Source organism: Patiria miniata, unplaced genomic scaffold (assembly GCF_015706575.1).
Source record: "Patiria miniata isolate m_02_andy unplaced genomic scaffold, ASM1570657v1 HiC_scaffold_8, whole genome shotgun sequence".
NCBI lineage: Eukaryota > Metazoa > Echinodermata > Asteroidea > Valvatida > Asterinidae > Patiria > Patiria miniata.
Genome location: NW_024037075.1, coordinates 1,592,629 through 1,612,803, shown reverse-complemented (window position 1 = coordinate 1,612,803; position 20,175 = coordinate 1,592,629). Strand labels below are relative to the sequence as shown.

Sequence of the window (20,175 nt, the reverse complement as noted above, 5' to 3'; positions counted from 1 at the left end):
AAACAGGCGCATTTTAAAAGCTTTTGTTCTTCGTTTCATTACTTTTCAGTGCTATTGAATACATTTTGGTCGTTGGGATGTTGAAAAATTACCTCAAAATCAACAGTTTTTTCTCATCACGAAAAAGTGGGGGATGATTTAATAGCCCAACCACCCCCCCCCTCCCCCTAGTCAAAAAGTATGGGGGATATATATCCCCCCCCCCCCCCGGGATTCACGCCCCGGCAGTGATCGCACGCCTGGATTTGTCGATTTACCAAGATGAACCACGTGTTTCGCAAAGTGCGCCCTCATGGATCTAGAAACACGTGTAAGATTTTACTATTGCTTAATTGCTGTTCAATTTGCTTTTTCGAGGCATGGCAGACACAATAGAAGGGCGCTGTTTGATTTTGTATTTAGCCAAACCAAACAGCGCCCCCTACGTGTCTGCCATACTTCAAATAGGCCAGTAGTCAAAGTCTCCCGAGCCACAAGCAGTTTATATACATGTAGTAACGAATGGTCCATGAAATACAATTCAACCAGCGTAAAGGGAATGTTTGGGGCGTGGTTTAGTTTTCAGTTCCCTTGGCACTCGCTCGTGAGCTCAAGTTGCTCATCTCCGTGGTGTTGCTAATAGCTCCGGCTGCTTTGGAGCTCGAGGGAGCCACTATGGATCCCGCTTGGGACCCCATCGTCGCCCCACGACAATCCCGCTGCTTTCCCGCTTGCTTGAAGCAGCACGGGAACGCCTTCCGGAAACAATTCCGAAAGTTCTCCCCGAGGAAGGCGTAGATGAACGGATTGACGCACGAGCTGGTGTAGCTCATCACGTGGCCCACGGTTTTGAAATAAAACGTCCCGTCGCTGAAGGGGAAGTCCGGATCCAAGCGGCGCCACATGTTGACGACGTGGATCGGAAACCAGCAGACGGCAAAAACTACCACCACAGCCAACACCATCCAGGTGATTTTCCGTTTCTGCCGCAGTTGTCGCTCAGCGTTGACCGCGCTGGCCGGGCCGCTCATGGGTTCATTGGGCACCACGCGCTGCCACAAGTGGCGGAGCATGGTGCTGTAGCAGATGGCGATCGCGATCAGAGGGAGGGAGAACACTAGAACGAATGACAGCACCACGAAGCACTGCTCCCAGGTTGTGCTTGGCCACTGTTCTATACAGTAGGGCTCTACCCCCTGGTCGAGGTATCCGATGTCCAAGAAGACCAAGAGCGGTGTGTAGAGAATTAGAGCGACTGCAAAAAAAGGGGGGTGGTTAATATAATCGTCGAGTCCTTGAACGCTTGGTGGCGGTATATGAACAGGCTTGTCATTCCCGTTAAGGGTGCAATCCAGTAAATTGGCCCCCAATAAAAACGGTCCGCCGAGCTCATGAATAAAAGTTATACCTTTAAATTATTCTATATTAGAGAGTTCTGAGAGCCATGGAATTGGGGGATTGAAGACATACGGCACTGTACCTCTGGCCTGGACTTGGGGATTCCAATAATGAACATGTCGGATACAATTGGGTCCGAAAGTGGCACTATTTAGCCATGTTGTTATGGAGGGATCCTTTTTCAAAATGACAGCTTTTCCAGTTTTGGAAATATCATTTGATCCTCATTGGCCAACGCACCAAATTGAAAGGAAAATGAAAGACGACATGTTGATTATCATTTTTCAGTGAAGCCTGAATACCTGTGAGAGTTTTGAGTAATAGTATTTTTTAAAGATTTTTTTTAGGGATTACCACTGGTGACTGTGGAAATGAATTGCCTGGGTTGCACCCTTTACAGCATAACCAATGCCAAATACAATAGGAAACAGTTTATGTGTCTGCTGCCACCATGCGGTTTAGACCGACCAATTTTCTCACTGATATGCACCATCAGATGTAAATAACATGAATTCGAAAGAAATAAAAGCTTCGGAGTAAATTTGTACACATTTTCTTCAGCAGTTGATGTGCTTTTCCAATGATCATGACTCCACTGAGGACTGGGTATGCTTTCTCGATAGGAAGAGACTTACACAGCCAAATGGAGACACTGATGATTACAGCAGTCTGAAGGGTACGGGTCCTCAATGACTTGAGAGGCATGACGATGGCTTGGAAACGGTCAACACTCATGGCCATCAGCAGAAAGCATGTTGCTTGCGCAGTCACCTGTAATATGATCATTGAGCTGTTATTTTCGATTTCGTTTTTTTTTTTGAGTTGAGGAATAAAGTATGTCTGTTAATTGAACGATATCGAAACCATGGAAAATTTCCACCGGGCATGCTATCACTTCAATGGGAGACTTTTGAGACGTTGGTGGCAGCGAATACACCTGTCCTTTTCCATTGCCGAGCGTGTTGATCATGCGCGCTTCAGCTTAAACATGACGTTAACATTTGAACAGGACCGGTGTGTCTGCTGCCACCAACGTCTCAAAAGTTAGTCTATGTAATAAACCATGGCGGAGGCATGGTCTATAACAAGTGAGCAGATTTGCTGATTAATAATTATGCAAGACAACCGTATCTTGACCTCTAGATTTTGACCAATCAGCGGACCCTTTCTATGTCGGCTCTTCGGTCATTCACCCGTTGTCGCGTCATAGACATAGATAAAACAAACAGACAGAGACACAGCAACAAAGGCTGTGGTCACGCACTCTGTATTATGTTTAATACGCGATACCACCCGGCTGTAGTTGTATTACTAAACACTGCATTCGAATTGACCAATCAAACTTTAAGTCCTGATTTGGGAGTAAAATGACGTCACGATTTAGTAAAGTCGACTCCGATTGGCTGAGGCGCGAGATCGCATAAATCTGCATGCTTTGATATACATGTATCAGACGTTAGAAAGGAGTCTTGGCTCCGTGGATAACGGGTGATACTCAGTCTACTCAAAAGTCTCCCATTGCAGAGGCCCCATTTTTGACGAAATCATCGTGACAGCTATTTTTCAGTTGATCTGTAGTTTGGCACAACAGCTTGTAGAGTGCTTTCACCAATGAATGAATGAAGGGGGCGTATTGTGTGTACATTGATCACGTGCCCGGGCAAACAGGCATAACTGCGCCCTCTTGCGACGCATTGGTGAAAATAATCGCATCCTTCAGGCAACCAGGTTGTTTCTATGTAGTATATTGAATATCCTCTTGCATATCAAGGGCGAGCAGATACGGCGATTAATTATGTGAAACAAGACTGCGGCTTGAACTCGAGTTTCTGACCATTCAGCGATCGCCTTCTATATTGGTCTTCGGTTACCCATTGTCAAAATAGACATCTAATAAACCCTAGTTACGATATCTATAAGCAAGTTCGGTTAGCTAATTAGAGTCGACTAGACCATAGTCAATCTAGATGTCACTCGAACGCTGCGTGGTCTGACTAGCTACTGGAATTATAGATCCGTGACCATTGGCCTTTGACCATGCATACCATTTGCAAATAGAAGACGATCTTGCACATGAACCTGCCGAATAAGAAAGCCGACCCTGTGTACTGGGCTGCCGTAGGGGGCGCGCAGATTGACAGGAACAAGATGTCTGCCGTGGCCAGATTCACTATGTAGTAGTTGGTGACCGTCCGCTTACTCGCCTTGATAATAACATATATGACGAGCGTGTTACCAACGACGCCGACCAATATCAGAATACCTGGAGGAAACAGACACACACAAACAACGAAATGATGGATTAAAAACACTTTTATTATGATTATGACAATTTTCGACTCAAAAGCCTTTGTTGTTTCAGTTAATAAATGAAAAGACTGTTATTTTTCCCCAGGAAGGAAAACCTGCATTTTTAGTATGTGGTTAGGGCCTTCGTGCAAAGACACTGTTCGTCACAAATGCAAATAATTATGGACTTACTGAAAATAACTGGCATGAGCCACGAGAGGTAGGTTAAGTCAGCAGTACCGTCGCCCTCTGACGACGAGTTATCAGATGAAGTCTGCGTGTCGCTGTTGTCTACCGCAGACGTGACGAGGCCATACGACACCATTGCGGTTGTCATCTTTCCCGCCAAAAGTGTCAACTGGGAAGGGTAGCTGCCGAGGTAGAGGCCAATTGCAGAAAAAGGACCAATCGCGAATGGACGCTCAAGTCGTTAGTGTAGAAGATAACCCAGGGGTTGAGCTGTGGAGAGTTGAAGATAAAAACATCAAAAGAATGCTTGTCCTTACTTTAAAAAAAAAAATGTTTGATCGAAACCCAACTAGATAAGTATAAGAGTAAAACATAAATTGTGTTTACCTAGTGAATGACTATTCTCAAGTTATTGAATTAAGGATTTTTCATTTGACATTTTTAATCACTCAATGTTACCAATATGTCCCCTGATTATTAAAAATCAAGTTACAAATGCACTTTTTTTTAACGTTACATGATTCATGCCCAACCTTCTTATTTGCTCCAAAATGAGAAATCTATTTTGAGTCAACTATGTTGACAAAACAATACTCAAGGCTTGTTCGTCACATTACCGACGCGTGCGTTATCTCCTGACAACTGATTTCCCACCGTCTGCATTCTGTTAATATTTGAAGAAAAAAAATTCAATTTATCCTTTATCAGATTACCACATCTTTGGTTCGTCATAAAGAGCAGACCGACTGTGAACTATGCGTGATCTTGTGTGCGTTTCACGGCTTAAGTTTTCGCAGTGCACGCACGAAGTCCAATGCAGACGAAATCTATTACCCGTGACCGCCTCTCCAAAGGGGAAAAAAGGCGGGAAACGGGAAAGAATAACATCGATCTTGTTTGATTTGTTGGTCAGGCACGATTAAGAAGTGTAACCGACCATTTTATCACAATCGCCCGGTCAAATTTGTCGGAACCCCCTTGCGTGAAGTGGTTATATTGGTGTACTCTGCAGGTAATTGTATCGCCAAAACACCGTGAGCGGGGTTAATTCAACCAATGTTTGAGTTGAATATTTGAAATTGCTTTTCTTCCAATTTTCACCACAGTTTTAACAAACGAGGTAACTTTCTACTTCTTTATTGTAGGGGCGTCGATAATAAACAATCCACTACAGGGTGAGTCAAAAAGAAATATACTATTACAAATATTTGTAAAAAAAAATATGTGGCTCGCTCCATTATATAAAATAACATGGGGATAAAGTACATATTATTGACCAGAAACCGTCTAAAGGTAATTTTAGTAAAAATATGCACAACTTTTCATATGGATCAGTTTCAGTAATTGGTTTTTTTTTCTTCAAATGAGTGGACGAACATGCTCGATTATGCTTCGTTGGTGTGTCAAATTTAATTGCTTTTTAAGGGAAAAAATCATAAATCCAGGACAGTTTCCTTTTGTCTCACCCTGTATATTAACCACTCGGAATATCTGCACCTATTATAATGTGACTTGATACACTATTCCAATCGATACTAATATTACTAACGCAAAGAAAGTGTTCCAGCGATGTGAAGTATGCATCGGCCACTCGTCATGACCAGTGTACCGAGAACACTTTTTTTTATCCACTCGCAGACGGACCGATAAATTAAACATTTCGAGATAACTTGGCATCAGAGGAATCCTAGACGCTCGAAGAAACATACACTCGTCGCGAATAATCAACCTTTGTGTATGCATGACAAGTTCACCGTGTGTCTAGAGGAAGAAAATAGTGCATTTACCCGATGACAGCAAAAGCCTTCATGATCAAAGTAAAAATGCGAATATTTGTCTTTTTCCTCAACACAGAGGAATCATGTAACCACGACAGACGAATTGAACAACAGGCACTTGAAACAACAAATGTATGAAAGCGTTTTTGAGCTCTTGCCTATGCTCTGTAAAACACAACTTGGGAGTGGTTTACAGATGGTCATGCTTAAAGGGAAGATACAACATTTGCAAACATCACAAAACGAAATGATCAAATTATCATGAAATACCTTACTGGTTTGTTAGGGAATGACAGTCTAAAGCATCATGTGAAATCGTGGCTCCTGGTGTGCTATCATTCTCAAGAAAAATGGTATTTTTTCAACGCTGGTCGGCCGACCAGCGTTGGAAAAAACTGGCTTTTTTCAAAACCTGCTTCTAATTTTTCATTATTAGTTATTCACTGTTTTCTTTGCAATTGATTGCACACCTGTGAAGGGGTACAAGCCTGCTAGACTGATTCTCTGACTTTACAATTCCCAAAAGTCTATAAATTGCTCCGTTTCATCTTAAGTGGGGTCGGGGAACCAGACTACAAGAACAGGATTGGTTTATTTGGTGTTTCCAACATCTACAAGCCCAAAACGTGAAACAAGTCATTTTAACAATATTGCTATAACATACTAATCCTCCAAACCCATTTATTTCTGAAAATTGCAGCAAAAGCAAATGTTGTACATTCCCTTTAAGTCACTAATGCTTAGCTAAAAAGAGAAGAAAGACAATATAATCAGAGAAGAACTACGTTCTTCTGGTATACCGGAGACATTACGTGGCAAAGCTGCTAGTTCACAAGAGTGCAAGACTGAACACTAAAATGGGGAAAAGGAATATTATGATATATCAAGAGGATGGGAACACGTGTACTTTGAAAGGCAATTTGGAAAACGACTTATGGAAAATCAGGACCAAAAAAAGAGGGCACACGAGAGAATACAATGAATTCAGTGCTGATACAAACATGTTTGTGGGTCATGCTGAAACAACTACCAAAAACATCGAAGCAAGGAATAAAGACAAGTTAATGTAATAAAGAAATGTGTTCGATATTTAAAGGACAATATGCATGCGCTAAGTGAAGTATCCATTGTGATCCAAAGTGTTTCATTTATTTTGCCAGGTTCTGCAGAGGAAACGGCATTGATGTACAACTTAAGAAATAAGGCTTTCGAAGTCGTGCATCAAAGCAATTCTCACTGCTAACCATTCTCGCAACTTATGACGTCACTAATTCAAACGGTGACAAAAATAACAGTGACAAAGGACAGTGATGGTGCGTGGGCAATAAAAACCAAGAATAAAAGTGGTTGACCGAAATAAAACTGAAGGAAAACACAAAGAGTGGCTGATGTTAATACCAATAATGTACGACAATGAATATCACAAGTGGCCCCGGCATATGCATAAAAAAAACACGCTACGACACCTCATCACCAACACCAAAGAAGAAGAAGTGAAACAAAATACAACTGAAAAAAAAAACATTAAATAAAAAAGCAGCATCATATCGAACCAATGACGAAAACTAACGCGTAAACTTACCAAATATTCACTCCAGTATGCATTATGAGAGGTTTATGGTAATTGGAGGAAACAATTCAAAGGAAACTGCAACTCGTATGTGATGCTGTGAAAGAGGATGGTGGCATCACAAAGTCATGTTAACAGACGTATACATTGACGCGCAACACGAATGTAACAAATGGAGAAAAACACACTGACAAATTGATTAAAAATAGCGTCTTCTTCAGATTATTTATTAACACTGCAGCTTCGACAGAAATCACATTTTATGGCTTTTGTTCATCAAGACTTCTGAATATCAGATGCTGAACTGCTGTCTCGGGATAAAATGAAAGGTTTTGTAGAAAACAAGAAAATAATGAAAATACTTGATAAATTTTGCCAAGCAAATGGAAATAGATGGAATGATAGCCGTCATTAAAAAGTCTCAATAAGGCCAAAAAAAAAAATAAGTCGGTCTCTGGTCAGCGCGCGCGTCGATCTTTTTTTTTCCAAAATGTTCCGCGGTAGCTCCAACAGCGCCCTCTATTTCCGCACCTCCTCAATTTTTTTTACCAAAGAGCACCAAGGAATGGGAAATTGCACCAAGGCAAATGATCGAAAGCACCAAGGCAAATTATGGAGGACACCAATGTACTTGAGGACACCAAACAAGCAAAATAGTACCTACCTTGTCTGTACAATCCGAGCTTGAAGAAAAAAAAAGAAAAAAAAAAAAAAAAAGCCGCGTGGCCGCGTCAATTCCGGAACTTTGGTCTGACCAGAGACCGAATATTTTTTTTTTTTTGGCCTAACAGTGGGGACGGCAAATAGCATTGGAAAGATGAACAGTTGAAAAGGAAAGTGGACACAAGTTATGTGGAAATCGTATTTCACTCGTTGTTGTGCGCATTATACTTGCTGACCAAACTTGATTAGCCCAAAAAGAAATCGATTGAAAATGTTCTCTTCTTGTGATAAGCTTATGCACATACTTCGGAACTCGTTACTTAGCACGTTCAGTTTTGGTAAGCCGATTTTCGGGTTAGCAGTAATTTTCTGTATAATCAGGGATTGCATGCAATGTTTGCGTTACTCAAATACTTTTCGGATGGTTAAAATTGGCAGTAGTTAACGCAAAATTGTTAAAATACCAATCTTTACAAATATGTTATTTCAAGAATGCTATCTATAACTACTGTGCGTGTTTGCTTGAACGGGGATATTTTTACAGGAATTAGAAAAGCGATTACAAATACCAAACAAAAAAAGTGACTTTTGTGTTTTTTCACTACTCATACAGTGTATAAGCAAACCTCATCAGTGTTTATAAGGCTTTGTTAAAATGTGATAAAAATAGCACATTATCGTGGCAGATATACACAATAACTGCTAACACACATTGACAGATTTTCCAAAAATAGTACGTGCCCTCGTAAAAATGCAACAAGGGAAACAAGTTATTTAGGCAAACATTTGTAACTATATCAATGAATATTATCTGCCCGGTAACAAAACGTCTCTCCCATAAAAACAAGCTGTGGTGATCAGTAATGTTATTTTAATGGCCGAATAACCTCGTCTAGGTAGAGGGCGCACTCCATACTGATGATTACCTAAAGACGGACAAAGAGGGCGCACTCTTATGTAATCAATGTTCCTTTATGGTTCTCATAGGTACGGTGACGTCCTCGATATGCCGATGTCCGACAACTGCATTGAAAGAAACAAACATTAATTTTGTTTGTATTTTGATTTTTAAAGTGAAGGTTTTGCATGCCGTGGATAAAGAAGGAAGCGTACCAAAGCAAAGGGGCGAGGATAATGGGTTCTATGGCTAGCTTTCTACATATAGGCAAGCCTCAAAATAATTGTGTTCACGTTAAGCACAAGTTTATATTGGCGTTAGAACAGATTTCACTTCTATTTACAAAGCAGCACCATGCAGAAGTGGGGTTCAACCGTCATGGACCCATCGAATGTGACTGCGCAGAGGCACCCCAAACTATGGAGCACCTCCTAAACTTCCCCCTCCGTATAGCCATGCAAACCAGAGGATCTCAAGGATTTCAACCCGTGCCAGAACCTGTGTTATGCAGTGGCTAGGAAATTGTAGCGACATGACAACAACAACCACCATCCAATTTGGCCCTATTAGTTGTGGGCTTCATTTCCATGTAATGTGAAAATGCAAATCAATGCTGTTAATGTTGGACACTTTGCTGACGTGCACATATTCCACAGTTTTGAAAAGGTAAAGACAGCAAATAAAAAGCGATCAAAAATAACTGTACTCGATTCATTCTGAAACTTTAAATCAAAGAGCATGGAATGTCAGTGAATAAGCTTAAATCTTCACTTTAACGTTCACAGCTGGACAAATAAAGCGCCCCTCTAGATGCTATTCATGGGTCATCTATACGTCTGTTCGTGAAGGCATGCTGGACATTTGAGTGACATTGCCCGCCCTGGTGGTGCTCGGACCTGCCACAGACGATGAACCCTGGGTGCCACCTGTCGCCCCTCCCCGCCCGTTGCCGTGCCGATCCCCGCCGGCCTTCTTGAAGCAACGATGGAACGCCTTCCGGAAGCTTTTCCTGAAGTTCTCTCCGAGAAAGGCGTAGATGAAGGGGTTGGCGCACGAGTTGGCGTAGCTCAGCACAAAGCCGGCCGTTCGGAGGTGCAAGGTGGTGTCCGTGCGCTTGAAGGTGGGGCCGAAATACTCCCAGAGGGAGTAGAACTGTGTGGGGAACCAGCACACAGCGAAGACTATGACCACAGTCAAGACCATCCAGGTGATCTTGCGCTTCTGCCGTAGGTTGCGCTCGGCGTTGGCAGCGTTGGCCGGGCCGCTTATGGCGTCCGAAGGCGCCACCCGCTGCCACAGGTGGCGCAACATGGCAGAGTAGCAGACGGCGATCACCGTCAGGGGGAGTGCGTACGGAAACAAGAATGTCATGACCTTGTACACGTCGCTGACAGTCTGGCTTGGCCAATTGATAAGGCAGTAGGGGTTGACAGCACCGCCCCAATTGATGTATTGGATCTCGAAGTAAAGTGGATATGGAATGTACAGCAGAAAAGCAGCTGAGGAGAAAAATGAGAAAAATTATGGCAATTTTAAAGTTAGTTTGTTTCTGCCATTATTACAAGATTCTTTTCCAGTCAATACTTTTTACAGAGTTTTAAAACTTGAGCTTACAAATATATACGGCAGTATTAGATCAAGCAATTAATAATCGCGTACGTTATTTCTACGTGTATTGTCCTTATTACAGGTATAAGATACACAAACAACTTACAAAGCCATATAAAGAGGCTTGTGATGACGGCCGTCTGCAAGGTGCGGGTTTTCAGGGACTTAAGGGGTCTGACAATGGCCTGGAAGCGGTCCATGCTCATAGCTGCCAGTAGGCAACACGTCGAGTGCGAGGTGACCTGGGAATTACCAAAAAAAAGACACCTTAAGTTTCTCTCTTTTGGGGGGTAAAACTTAGCATTATAAAAATGATTATGGAAAATGAAGGGACCAAAACCTTATGGAATGAGTGCGCCCTCTTGTGACTTCTGGTCATCGACCCATTAATGATTAATATATCGCAGTAGAATCACATCAATACTGCTTGTCAACTATTTAATAGAGTTGTCTAAGGGGTGTGGCCAAATCACAAACGGCGATAGGTCAATTGGCAAACACCGCCCTATCCAAGTGCCCTGTCTTTACTATGCCTCTTACATTATTCACAAGCGAGAGCAGAGTTCTAACAGGGGTCAATTCACCATCTCATGTCATCCGACTTTCACACGGGCTATCCGCGTGATAGCCTAATGCGCTTGCGTAATGAATAGTAACCGTGCAATAGTCTGCTGCGCTTGCATGTTACGATGTTCGCGCGTGCCACTACCCGTGCACATGCGCGAACATCGACCTAACAAGCCACATAAAATGATGGCGGCAAATGTAAAGGAGCATTTTGCCAAAATTACTGTAGCGTAGCTCGACGAAATTATGGTGCATGTAGGCCTATGAGGTATAGTAAAACAAAATAACATGGAGTGTATGTCGGTGCGGTGGATAGTCGATATACTAGCTCACCTCGGCATTGGAAGTCGTCAAACTAGCTATCTCGGCTTCGCTTTGGGAGCTGGTTTGTCTACCGATATCTTGGGAGCTAGTTTTGTTTTACAAGTGATACTTCCGTAAGTTCCGTGTGCGCACGGAATGCAGCGCGTTGATTTGGCAGCAAGCTACGAAATAGGCATATTTCTGAGCGAGTGAGGGCAATGTGACGACAATAATTGAATACAAGGATGTTGACGTACATTTACACGCTAGTATAACTCCTAAATTTCACAACTCTTAACTTATGGAGAGGAGTTGGGTTCAATGAATGCGAGTGTCTACCGCTTGTTCCCAGCAAAGTACATCAGTACAGCGCCTCATTCTTTTAAAATATGTCATTTTTGGAACAAACAAAAAAGATCTTTACGTATTGCATGTACAAAACGATTTTGCACATGAACCCGCCGAAGTGGAAGCCAGTGGCAGAATAGTCTTCGGCCGTCTTGGGCGCGCAGAAGACCAGAAACAAGATGTCGGCAACAGCCAGATTGAAGATGTAGTAGTTGGTGACGGTACGCTGGCTGGCTCGTACGATGACGAAGATGACCAGTAAGTTACCAACCACTCCAACGAGTACCATTATTCCTGGCGGGAAGAAAGACATAACAATTAGGTTCGACGACAGTATCACGGGCGCCGTTTGAAATAAATATTTTCTGCAGATTGAGGCGAATCGGTTGCTATATACACTCAATACAAAATCACCCAAACCACCAGTCCATCATAACTCACATTGTCCCAAGTTAAGTCATAAGCTATTCTTATGACAAAGGCATTCCTTATCGTGGCGTGAGCTCGACTATACAACACTGGTATACAAACACAATTTTAAACATTTTAGCAAAAAGAATTGCTGAAAGCTGTACAACGTGTTGACAACATGCACACGGGTTCACTAACATTCACGTTGTATATTCTACCATTCACGGCGTATACATGTACATCACAAGCTCTATAAGGTATCAAGCTAACATGCAGAACACCTACACCCTTCGGCAAAAGAACTCAAGAATTGAAGTGGCTGTTTCTGATTCTAAGCTCCAAAAATCACACCCCGCCTAAAAATTCCAATGGACTGTTATACAAACCAAAGAATTTAGATTTTAGGATTTCTCTTCAACGGAAAGCTGAACATTTTACTGTTCAACCCCGGAAACAACGTCAGAACATCGAACTTACCAAGAATGACCGGCATGAGCCATACGGGGTAGGGGAACAGACTGGCTGAACCCCCGCCACCCCCACCTGATGACGGCTCGGTCGTGTTCAACTCCTCGGTGTAGTTCTCCATCGTAGTCAGTTCGAGGAGCAGGCCCGATACCACCGTGGTCGTCATCTTGTTTTTTATCCCCGCCAAATTGTCAGACGTAATTGAGATTGACGCCCGAACGCGAAGACGGCCCAATCGCGAACGGACACCACATGCAAAGGTGTCGGGAGATCGGAGCGGTCAATCTTTAGAAAGGTAAAAAATAACTTTACGTTTAGACTGAATTGTAGCACACTCATTAAGTGTGCACTCTGCATGTCAAGAACAGAGATCACTTGGTAAAAACCATGCAAGATAAGGCTGCTGCCGTTTATAAAGTACACGAGGCATATACATTCACAAGGTGGACGTTTAATCAGGCAGACCTATTTTCCTACGCGGGTTGGGTTTGATCTATTCAATGTTCCATTAGCCATGGAATGAAAAACGCCATCTCGCATTGCCAAGCGTGGAGCCGTAACATGCGTCGCATGCTCACATCGCGTGTACCAGACCCTCCGTCACAACATGCAATACATCTTCATTAGCTTTTCAATTCGCGCGTGATTCAACAGTAACAAACCAAAACTGAAGAACATTACACGCAAATTTCTGCGCGTGATCCTCCGATGACCAGCACTTATGAGCCACAAAAAAAACCTTGACTTTTCCGGTTATAATATTTGAACAATTTGTGATTCTTTAGATCAAAATGAAAATTTTTAAGGTCAATATAGCATGCTCGATTAGAGACTCGTATACGGTAAGACTTCCCTTGAAAAGCAGGGTAACTACACGATCGGCATGCAACAGCCTTGCAGCGAGCCAAAAAAACTGGGGCGCCGGATTCTGATCCGAATTGGGTGAATGTCAAATTAATGATCGTCCCACACGCAAATTATGGCAAGTCGGTGGTGGGGAGTCGCTGTACTTTTCGCAGATAGGGGTGGGTTCCGAAGGTTGGTATTTTTAAGCGAAAGAGGGCGCTACAACGACCAAGTTGTGGGTACCATGCACAACCTTTTTTAATTTTTTAAAGATTTCGTAAATTGACTTCCATCTAAAAATTGAAGGTTGTTACAAAATGTATTTTTGCTTTATTAACAATTGTAAACGTATCTAATCTTGGATTCACGTATCTTGGATTCACGTCACTAATCTTGGATTCACGTATGTGAATCCCAAAACAGCGCCCCCTCGCCACCTCGCCCCCCCCCCGCCCCCCATTCGCTCAAAAAAATAAGGCTCATTCGTGAATAGACCTTTCTTCTGTTTGTAATGCAATGCAATGACACGTACGATCGCGAACGTGTGCACGCGTGTTTGTAATCCAAGATGGCCGGGGAAAAAAACGAATTGGTGTCATCAAATATCACCATACTGCCGTTTCATTGTAAGACCAAAACAATCCTCGGTATTTTTGGTGGTGTTTTCTTTATACCTCCGTAATGAATTTGCTGAATTATGCAAAAGATCCAGCCCTCCGACTCAGCACAAGATCATTTCACCTGAGGGCTATAACGTGATCCGCACAAACACCAAAACAAGTTGACGTTACTTGCAGCATAATGAGGACCTTTTTTGGTTGACGGGCCGGTGTCGGGTTTTACCGGGCGCCGTCGGCGGAGAGACTCCGGCCACATCGGTGGAGCTCGAGAGCTCGCTGCCGGAAAATCCTCCGCGTGGCCACGGTGTTGGATGAACCCTTCTAGTTCGAGCCGTCGATCAGACGGGTGTGCATTGACCAATTAGATCGCGACTCTCTGTTCAGGTGACCACGGCAGCTGGGTCAAACTCGGTCATAAAATGCACAAGAGCCAAAGGGGGCGGGGCTTATGGCCAACTCCGGGAGGGACCATTGAGACGCATACGATGGTACTTCGACTTTCAACTTTGAAATGGAATCTGGCACTTTCTGGGCGGCCAGTGACCGAAAGGTACGGTTGCAGTGTAAGTTGTAAATAATAATGCACTGGTTTCAATTCTTATTCTTAGAATTAAATTCATCCAAAGATTGAGATGTTCAGGAAAACCCCTTGCGTGTGAAACAAGTGACATTTTAACTGTATGAAAGAATCTATATCAATTGCCACAGTAGAGACAGAACAACAATCCTGTGTTTTTCTTCTTTAAGATGTTTTTATTAACGACATACATTTCGTGAACTAGTTTACTGTAGGCCTACGTCACTTCTTGTTACAATCTCTGCTACACTTTTTTTATCACCAATGGCAAGATTGTCTACATTTTGTACTCCTCTATGAAAAAAAAAGAAAATCACGATGCAGACATTTCAAAGTGTTTGATACGTCGAGATTACATTGTGCACATCTTACTTCTAGGCCTGCGAGCAAGACTGCCCGGAACCTGCCACGTGCTTGACATCTTGATTTGTTCCCATTCAAGTCGATCTTCCTAAGCGGAGGGTTCGTCACGTTTGTCCCCGTTCGGATCTCTCTTTCATGATACCCGCGGTCTGCCGGCCCGGGGATATTTTCACGTCGTGCGCACGAGCGAGTGATCAACGGGGCTCGAGTGAATTCCTGACAGCAAAAGCCACGCGCTTACCAGGGACAGTTTTCAGAATGTGACTGACGCAACAGCCGCAAGGTAATGCAGCAGCCGTCGGGTGTAGAACAAACCACCGTCTCTTTACAATCTCCATCAATTATACACCACGCGTGAAAGCGCGTCCCATATGAACGACTTGTTAACAGGCTAATCGGTCGCTGCTCTTAACGTTTCGCTATGAGCTTGGTCACCACCGTTCAAAATGTAGGCCTTGCGCGATCCCCCTGGAATGCTGGCTTTATTTATGCAGTCAGTATAGTCAGCACACTTTTCAGTGTAGCTAACCAAAATCAACAATAACATCATTTGACCCCTAGATGACCTTTGACCTCAAATGTCTGAAGTCATCTTAAGTCCCCCTACTCAAAGACTATTGTCACCAAGTTTGGTTGAGAGTGAAGTCTGATTTTTCATATGACATCACTTTTTAGTTGAACTAACCAAAAACAACTATGGCCTCATTAAATGAACCCTAGATGACCTGTGACCTCAAAATATGTCTGAAGACATCTGAAGTCCCCCTACCCAAAGATTGTTGTCACCAAGTTTGGTTGAGATTGAAGTCTGACATTTCATATGACAGCACTAAACAGTTATATATGACTTATATATGAAGTTATATATATGAAGTTATATATGAAGCTTTGCATGGCGGATGAGATAACATAGAAAGATTACGGGTAACACCATGTGGAAAGTAATCTCTTCTTGGAAGAAGTGCGGTTCTGAAAAGAACCGGTTGGTTGCGTGTAGAAAACTCGACGTTTTGGACAGTGTGCTCTGTCCGTCACTCACCCTCCTGAGGACGGACAGAGCACATTGTCCGAAACGTCGAGTACTTGACTAAACAGTTAACCTAACCAAAATGGAACACAGGGACACACGGACACACAGAAGGAAAACACTGTCGCAATATCTCCCATTCTAGGCTTAAAAGCCAGGGGCTAAAAAGTCGTTTAGGTAATCTCCATGGATATCCCCAACCCTGCACCTGAACCTCTCCAGCCGTAGGCTGTTTCCTGCAATTAAGACTTAATCACCAGGAAACGGCACAGTGGCAGAAAAACTGAGGACACACTTTATCGCAGTTATCAGCTGTACATAGCGTGCGCTATCAAACCGTTCCGTTTGCCATTTCGGCCACTGTTAACCTTTGGTAATTCATTGTAATGGGCCCTGCCGGCGCTCCCCACAGATTACGAAGCCTGTGTACGGCGGTCATACTCTACCAAAAACTGCTTTTTAACTCAATTTGGTAGCGCTTCTCAAACATACCAAATTGCAGGAAAATTCAATTAGAATTTTCCCGCGAGAGAATAATACAGTAGACTGTGGTATTTCTCTTACAATTAGCGCACGGTGCTGTGTACTTTAACATTACCTATTTTTCCTCTCATATTAGAAATTATATCGTGCAGAGAATATGTAAATGGGTCAATCTACAAATTTGAGGTCCCTTTTTTCTGTCCACTTTTTCTCTGTCCTTGGTGCGTCTGACATCTATGATTTTATAATGATGCATTCATTAATGCACTTAATCAAACTCCTAGCAGGAGATAAAGGCTTAAGTGGGCAAGACATCAAAACTTGTAAAATGGATAGAGTGGTTTGGAGAGCTATCACTGTAGTCTGACCTTCAGAGTCGCCATGATGATGATGATTCATTAATGCAGTCATCCTCCAAGAGTTATTATGAAAAGTAAACTACCCACCCAACAAATTAAAGTTCGTTCTTTTAGTGATACTTGAATGGCAATTACAAAGTAGCAAGGTAACAGGGACAAGAAACATGTTTCACTTTGGACCCTAAATTAATAGAGCGACCCATTTTGATTGTCAGTGGGAAAACGAATGTTATTTCTCCTGTATTGCCTTGTTTTATTCGAGGTCGTCTCCTGTATCACCCTTTACCAAAAGAAAACGGCGACCTAAATGGGAAGTCGGGCACAGGCCTGACGGTGCAAGATAAACAAGGCCAACCATCATGTAAATAGAGCATTCATAAGTAAGGGCAGTTTACCCAGTCCTATTGGTCGAGAGCCCGTCAAGTGGCTGGTTTTAAACGGTTGATAAAGACCGGCTGGCAAGTTTGAAACACTTTTCCAGTGTCACATAAAATTTGGACTCCTATCAAAATCCGGTGCCAGTACTGACCGTTTGGTTAGTTGAACTTTCACAATCCTCACGTATGTGTATGCGCAGTACTACCAGCAAGTCAGTATTTCATAGTTGTAAGTTCACGCTTCACCGGCACAGCTGGGTTATAAGCCACATCACGCAGTACGCGCGACGCGCGCGTCAATCTCCATATAAGGAGTTGTTTACGATTTCTCACGGGAAGGCCATACCATAGCATGGCTAGAGAGGTGTTTCGAAAAACATGAAGTAAAATTGCTAAACAAAATCGTTGAAAATTTAGAATTTGTGACTTGTTTTGACTTTTGGACCGAAAGGTTTTGATTTTTTGACCGAAAGGGTATTCATGAATAGGAATAAATATGTGCTTGGCCGGTAGTAAACACTGTGTTTAAGACCAGTTGAAGTCTGGATGCTGATAATTACCTTCGCCTACGGCTCGGGGAATTATCGGCATCCCGACTCCAACCGGTCTTATTCATAGTGTTTAAAACCGGCCAAGCACACATCTATTCCCTTAATAATACTTTTTTTTAAATTAATTCACACTGTCGAAATACAATGTCATCAATTTCCATCTCCTTCCGTAGATAACGGTACACATTCTGCCAATAACACTGATTTGATGTGAAATTAGAAAAAAAACGCCAAACCTACACAAGAACCGATCTCCCCCAAAACCGCCAAGAATCATCGATTCAAATATTTGCAGTCCTCAATAGGATGGATTTGTTTTCTTTTTCCATTTTGAATTTCTTAGAACGACGGTTTTATATCCACATCCTTCGATCTGTTTTGATTTATAAAGGGCGGACATATCCATCAAAGAGGCTTAAACGTATCTGATAGTTCAGGCGTATAAAGCTTGTGTATAGAAATCCATTTTTCACAAGGTTTTTTAAAACTGAAATAAAACCATTGAGAACGACAACCCTGACTCTTTAGAGAAAGTAAATCCGTAACAAATTAACGTGGCTGCGATGTAGACTAATGCTTTTAAGTGCATCTTCTGTATACAAGTCGCTGTGTCTGTAAGAAGGGAGAAAATCCACTTCAATGTCACAACATGTTATCCTTCCTGCTGCGGAAGGAAGGTCAATATTGACGCTGCCTACGCAAAACCCAAGGACGAATTAACGATATCAAATCATCGGAGTTATTCTAATCTGGGGAGTATATTTTTTTTATTGTCCTGTTCTCTGCGTTCAAGGTAACGGATCACTTAAACCCCAGCAAAGGGGAATTGATCGTCGGAAGACACGGGATATTTGGAGAAAGCCCCAGTCGAATAAAATCGCTCGGAAATGCTGTGGAACTCTTTCATGCGGCAGGCTCAGGAGAAACTAGAATACAAAATCGGGACTCATAACAGAATTTATGCATTCTTATAGCTCTGCGTGGCGCATTGGCACTCGGGAAATATCTACTAAAAGGTTTGTTATTGAACGAATCATAAAGGGGAAGACGCATCCCCACCAGAAGCCAATTTCAAATAGTAGGTGCTTGAGTATAAACGCCACTGCCTACGCAAACCCAAGTACGAATTAACGATATCAAATCATCGGAATTATTCCAATCTGGGGAGACTATTTTTTTTTACTAATCTCTGCGTTCAAGGTAACGGATCACTTAAACCTCGGCAAATGGGAATTGATCGTCGGAAGTCACGGGACATTTGGAGAAAGCCCCAGTCGAGTAACATTGCCCGGAAATGCTTTAAAATTCTGTCATGCAGCAGGCTCAGGAGAAATTTGAATACAGAATCGGGACTCTTAACATAATTTATGTATTCTGATAGCTCTGCGAGGCGCACTGGCACTCGGGGAATATCTACTAAAAGGTTCGTTATTGAACGATTCATAAACGGGGAAGACCCATCCCCACCAGAAGCCAATTTCAAATATCAGGTGCTTGAGTATAAACGGCACTTCCACACCATCGCTGTCAACTGGTTAACGAATAATTTGGTAACTCTAATGGCGGGTAACGTCATTAAAGCAAATTTCCTAGGAATTAAAAAAAAACAAGGGTAAAACTGGACGCTTTACATCAATAATAAATAGTGTAGGGAAAGTGTTCCATTTGAAATGACTCGTTCACAAGCTACCTGTTATATACTTTTAGATTTTTTTAGACGCTTGGTGGCAGCAAACATACTCGCCCTTCGACTTGTTCTTGATGTTGTTTACAAAGTAATTTGCTTGACAAACGTGGGAAAGCAAGGGAAATTGGCAGGGCACGAGTTCATCCCTGGTATATCACATGAAACAAAAGAAGAAATAGCATAACAACTGGTTTTACCAACAACTGCTCTTCGATAGGCCTATATCAGATACAGCAAAAGACGGAAAAGCACAACTCACTAACTTTGATTAACCTTTAAGCATTACTACCATTCTTCCGACGCTGATTGGTTCTCGCTCATAGCGAAGGCGGCAACACTTGACCAAAATTTCTTTAATCACGAAGTAACGCAAACGCTAAAATCACCGAGCCCCGTTTGGTTTTTTTTCTGACAAAAGGTTCGCCAAACTACACCTTTCTTCGCCCAAGCACAACGCATGATTAAATTACCTGCCTAGCATCGGTGTTATTTCTTTCGGGGCGAAACAATTACGAACAAATTAATAGATTGATTTTTGCGCAAACTAAACATGACACCGATTACCGTTGCTCGGGAGAATTGGCACGCGTGATATTTCGTCGCTTCGGAAGACCGCTCGCGCAGGTCTGCCCAGTGTATTGATATACTTCGTGTTTTTAATACTGAATTTTTAACGAGATAATTGGCATGTCAGTTCTTATAACAATATTTGAATAGATCCATTTCCTGCTTCAGTAACCCATTTTTCAAACTGTTAGGAAAAAAGTCCATTTCGTGCCGAAGATGGAGATGTGTAATATTGAATGTGCGGTTCCA

The 20,175-nt window shown here is 42.5% G+C and overlaps 2 protein-coding genes across 2 annotated transcripts; both read right to left on the bottom strand.

Annotated features, from left to right (window-relative positions):
- Positions 1-230: 230 nt before the first annotated feature.
- LOC119719599 (G-protein coupled receptor 54-like) lies at positions 231-4,120 on the bottom strand. The gene is made up of 4 exons (XM_038189080.1): positions 3,859-4,120; positions 3,423-3,640; positions 2,013-2,148; positions 231-1,234 (listed from the first exon to the last, which is right to left on the bottom strand). The coding sequence occupies exons 1-4, from the start codon at positions 4,001-4,003 to the stop codon at positions 555-557; spliced, it is 1,179 nt and encodes a 392-aa protein (XP_038045008.1). The 5' UTR covers positions 4,004-4,120; the 3' UTR covers positions 231-554.
- Positions 4,121-7,990: 3,870 nt separating this feature from the next.
- Positions 7,991-12,750, bottom strand: LOC119719087 (G-protein coupled receptor 54-like). The gene is made up of 4 exons (XM_038188403.1): positions 12,479-12,750; positions 11,667-11,884; positions 10,479-10,614; positions 7,991-10,263 (listed from the first exon to the last, which is right to left on the bottom strand). The coding sequence occupies exons 1-4, from the start codon at positions 12,633-12,635 to the stop codon at positions 9,593-9,595; spliced, it is 1,182 nt and encodes a 393-aa protein (XP_038044331.1). The 5' UTR covers positions 12,636-12,750; the 3' UTR covers positions 7,991-9,592.
- Between the last annotated feature and the right edge of the window lie 7,425 nt (positions 12,751-20,175).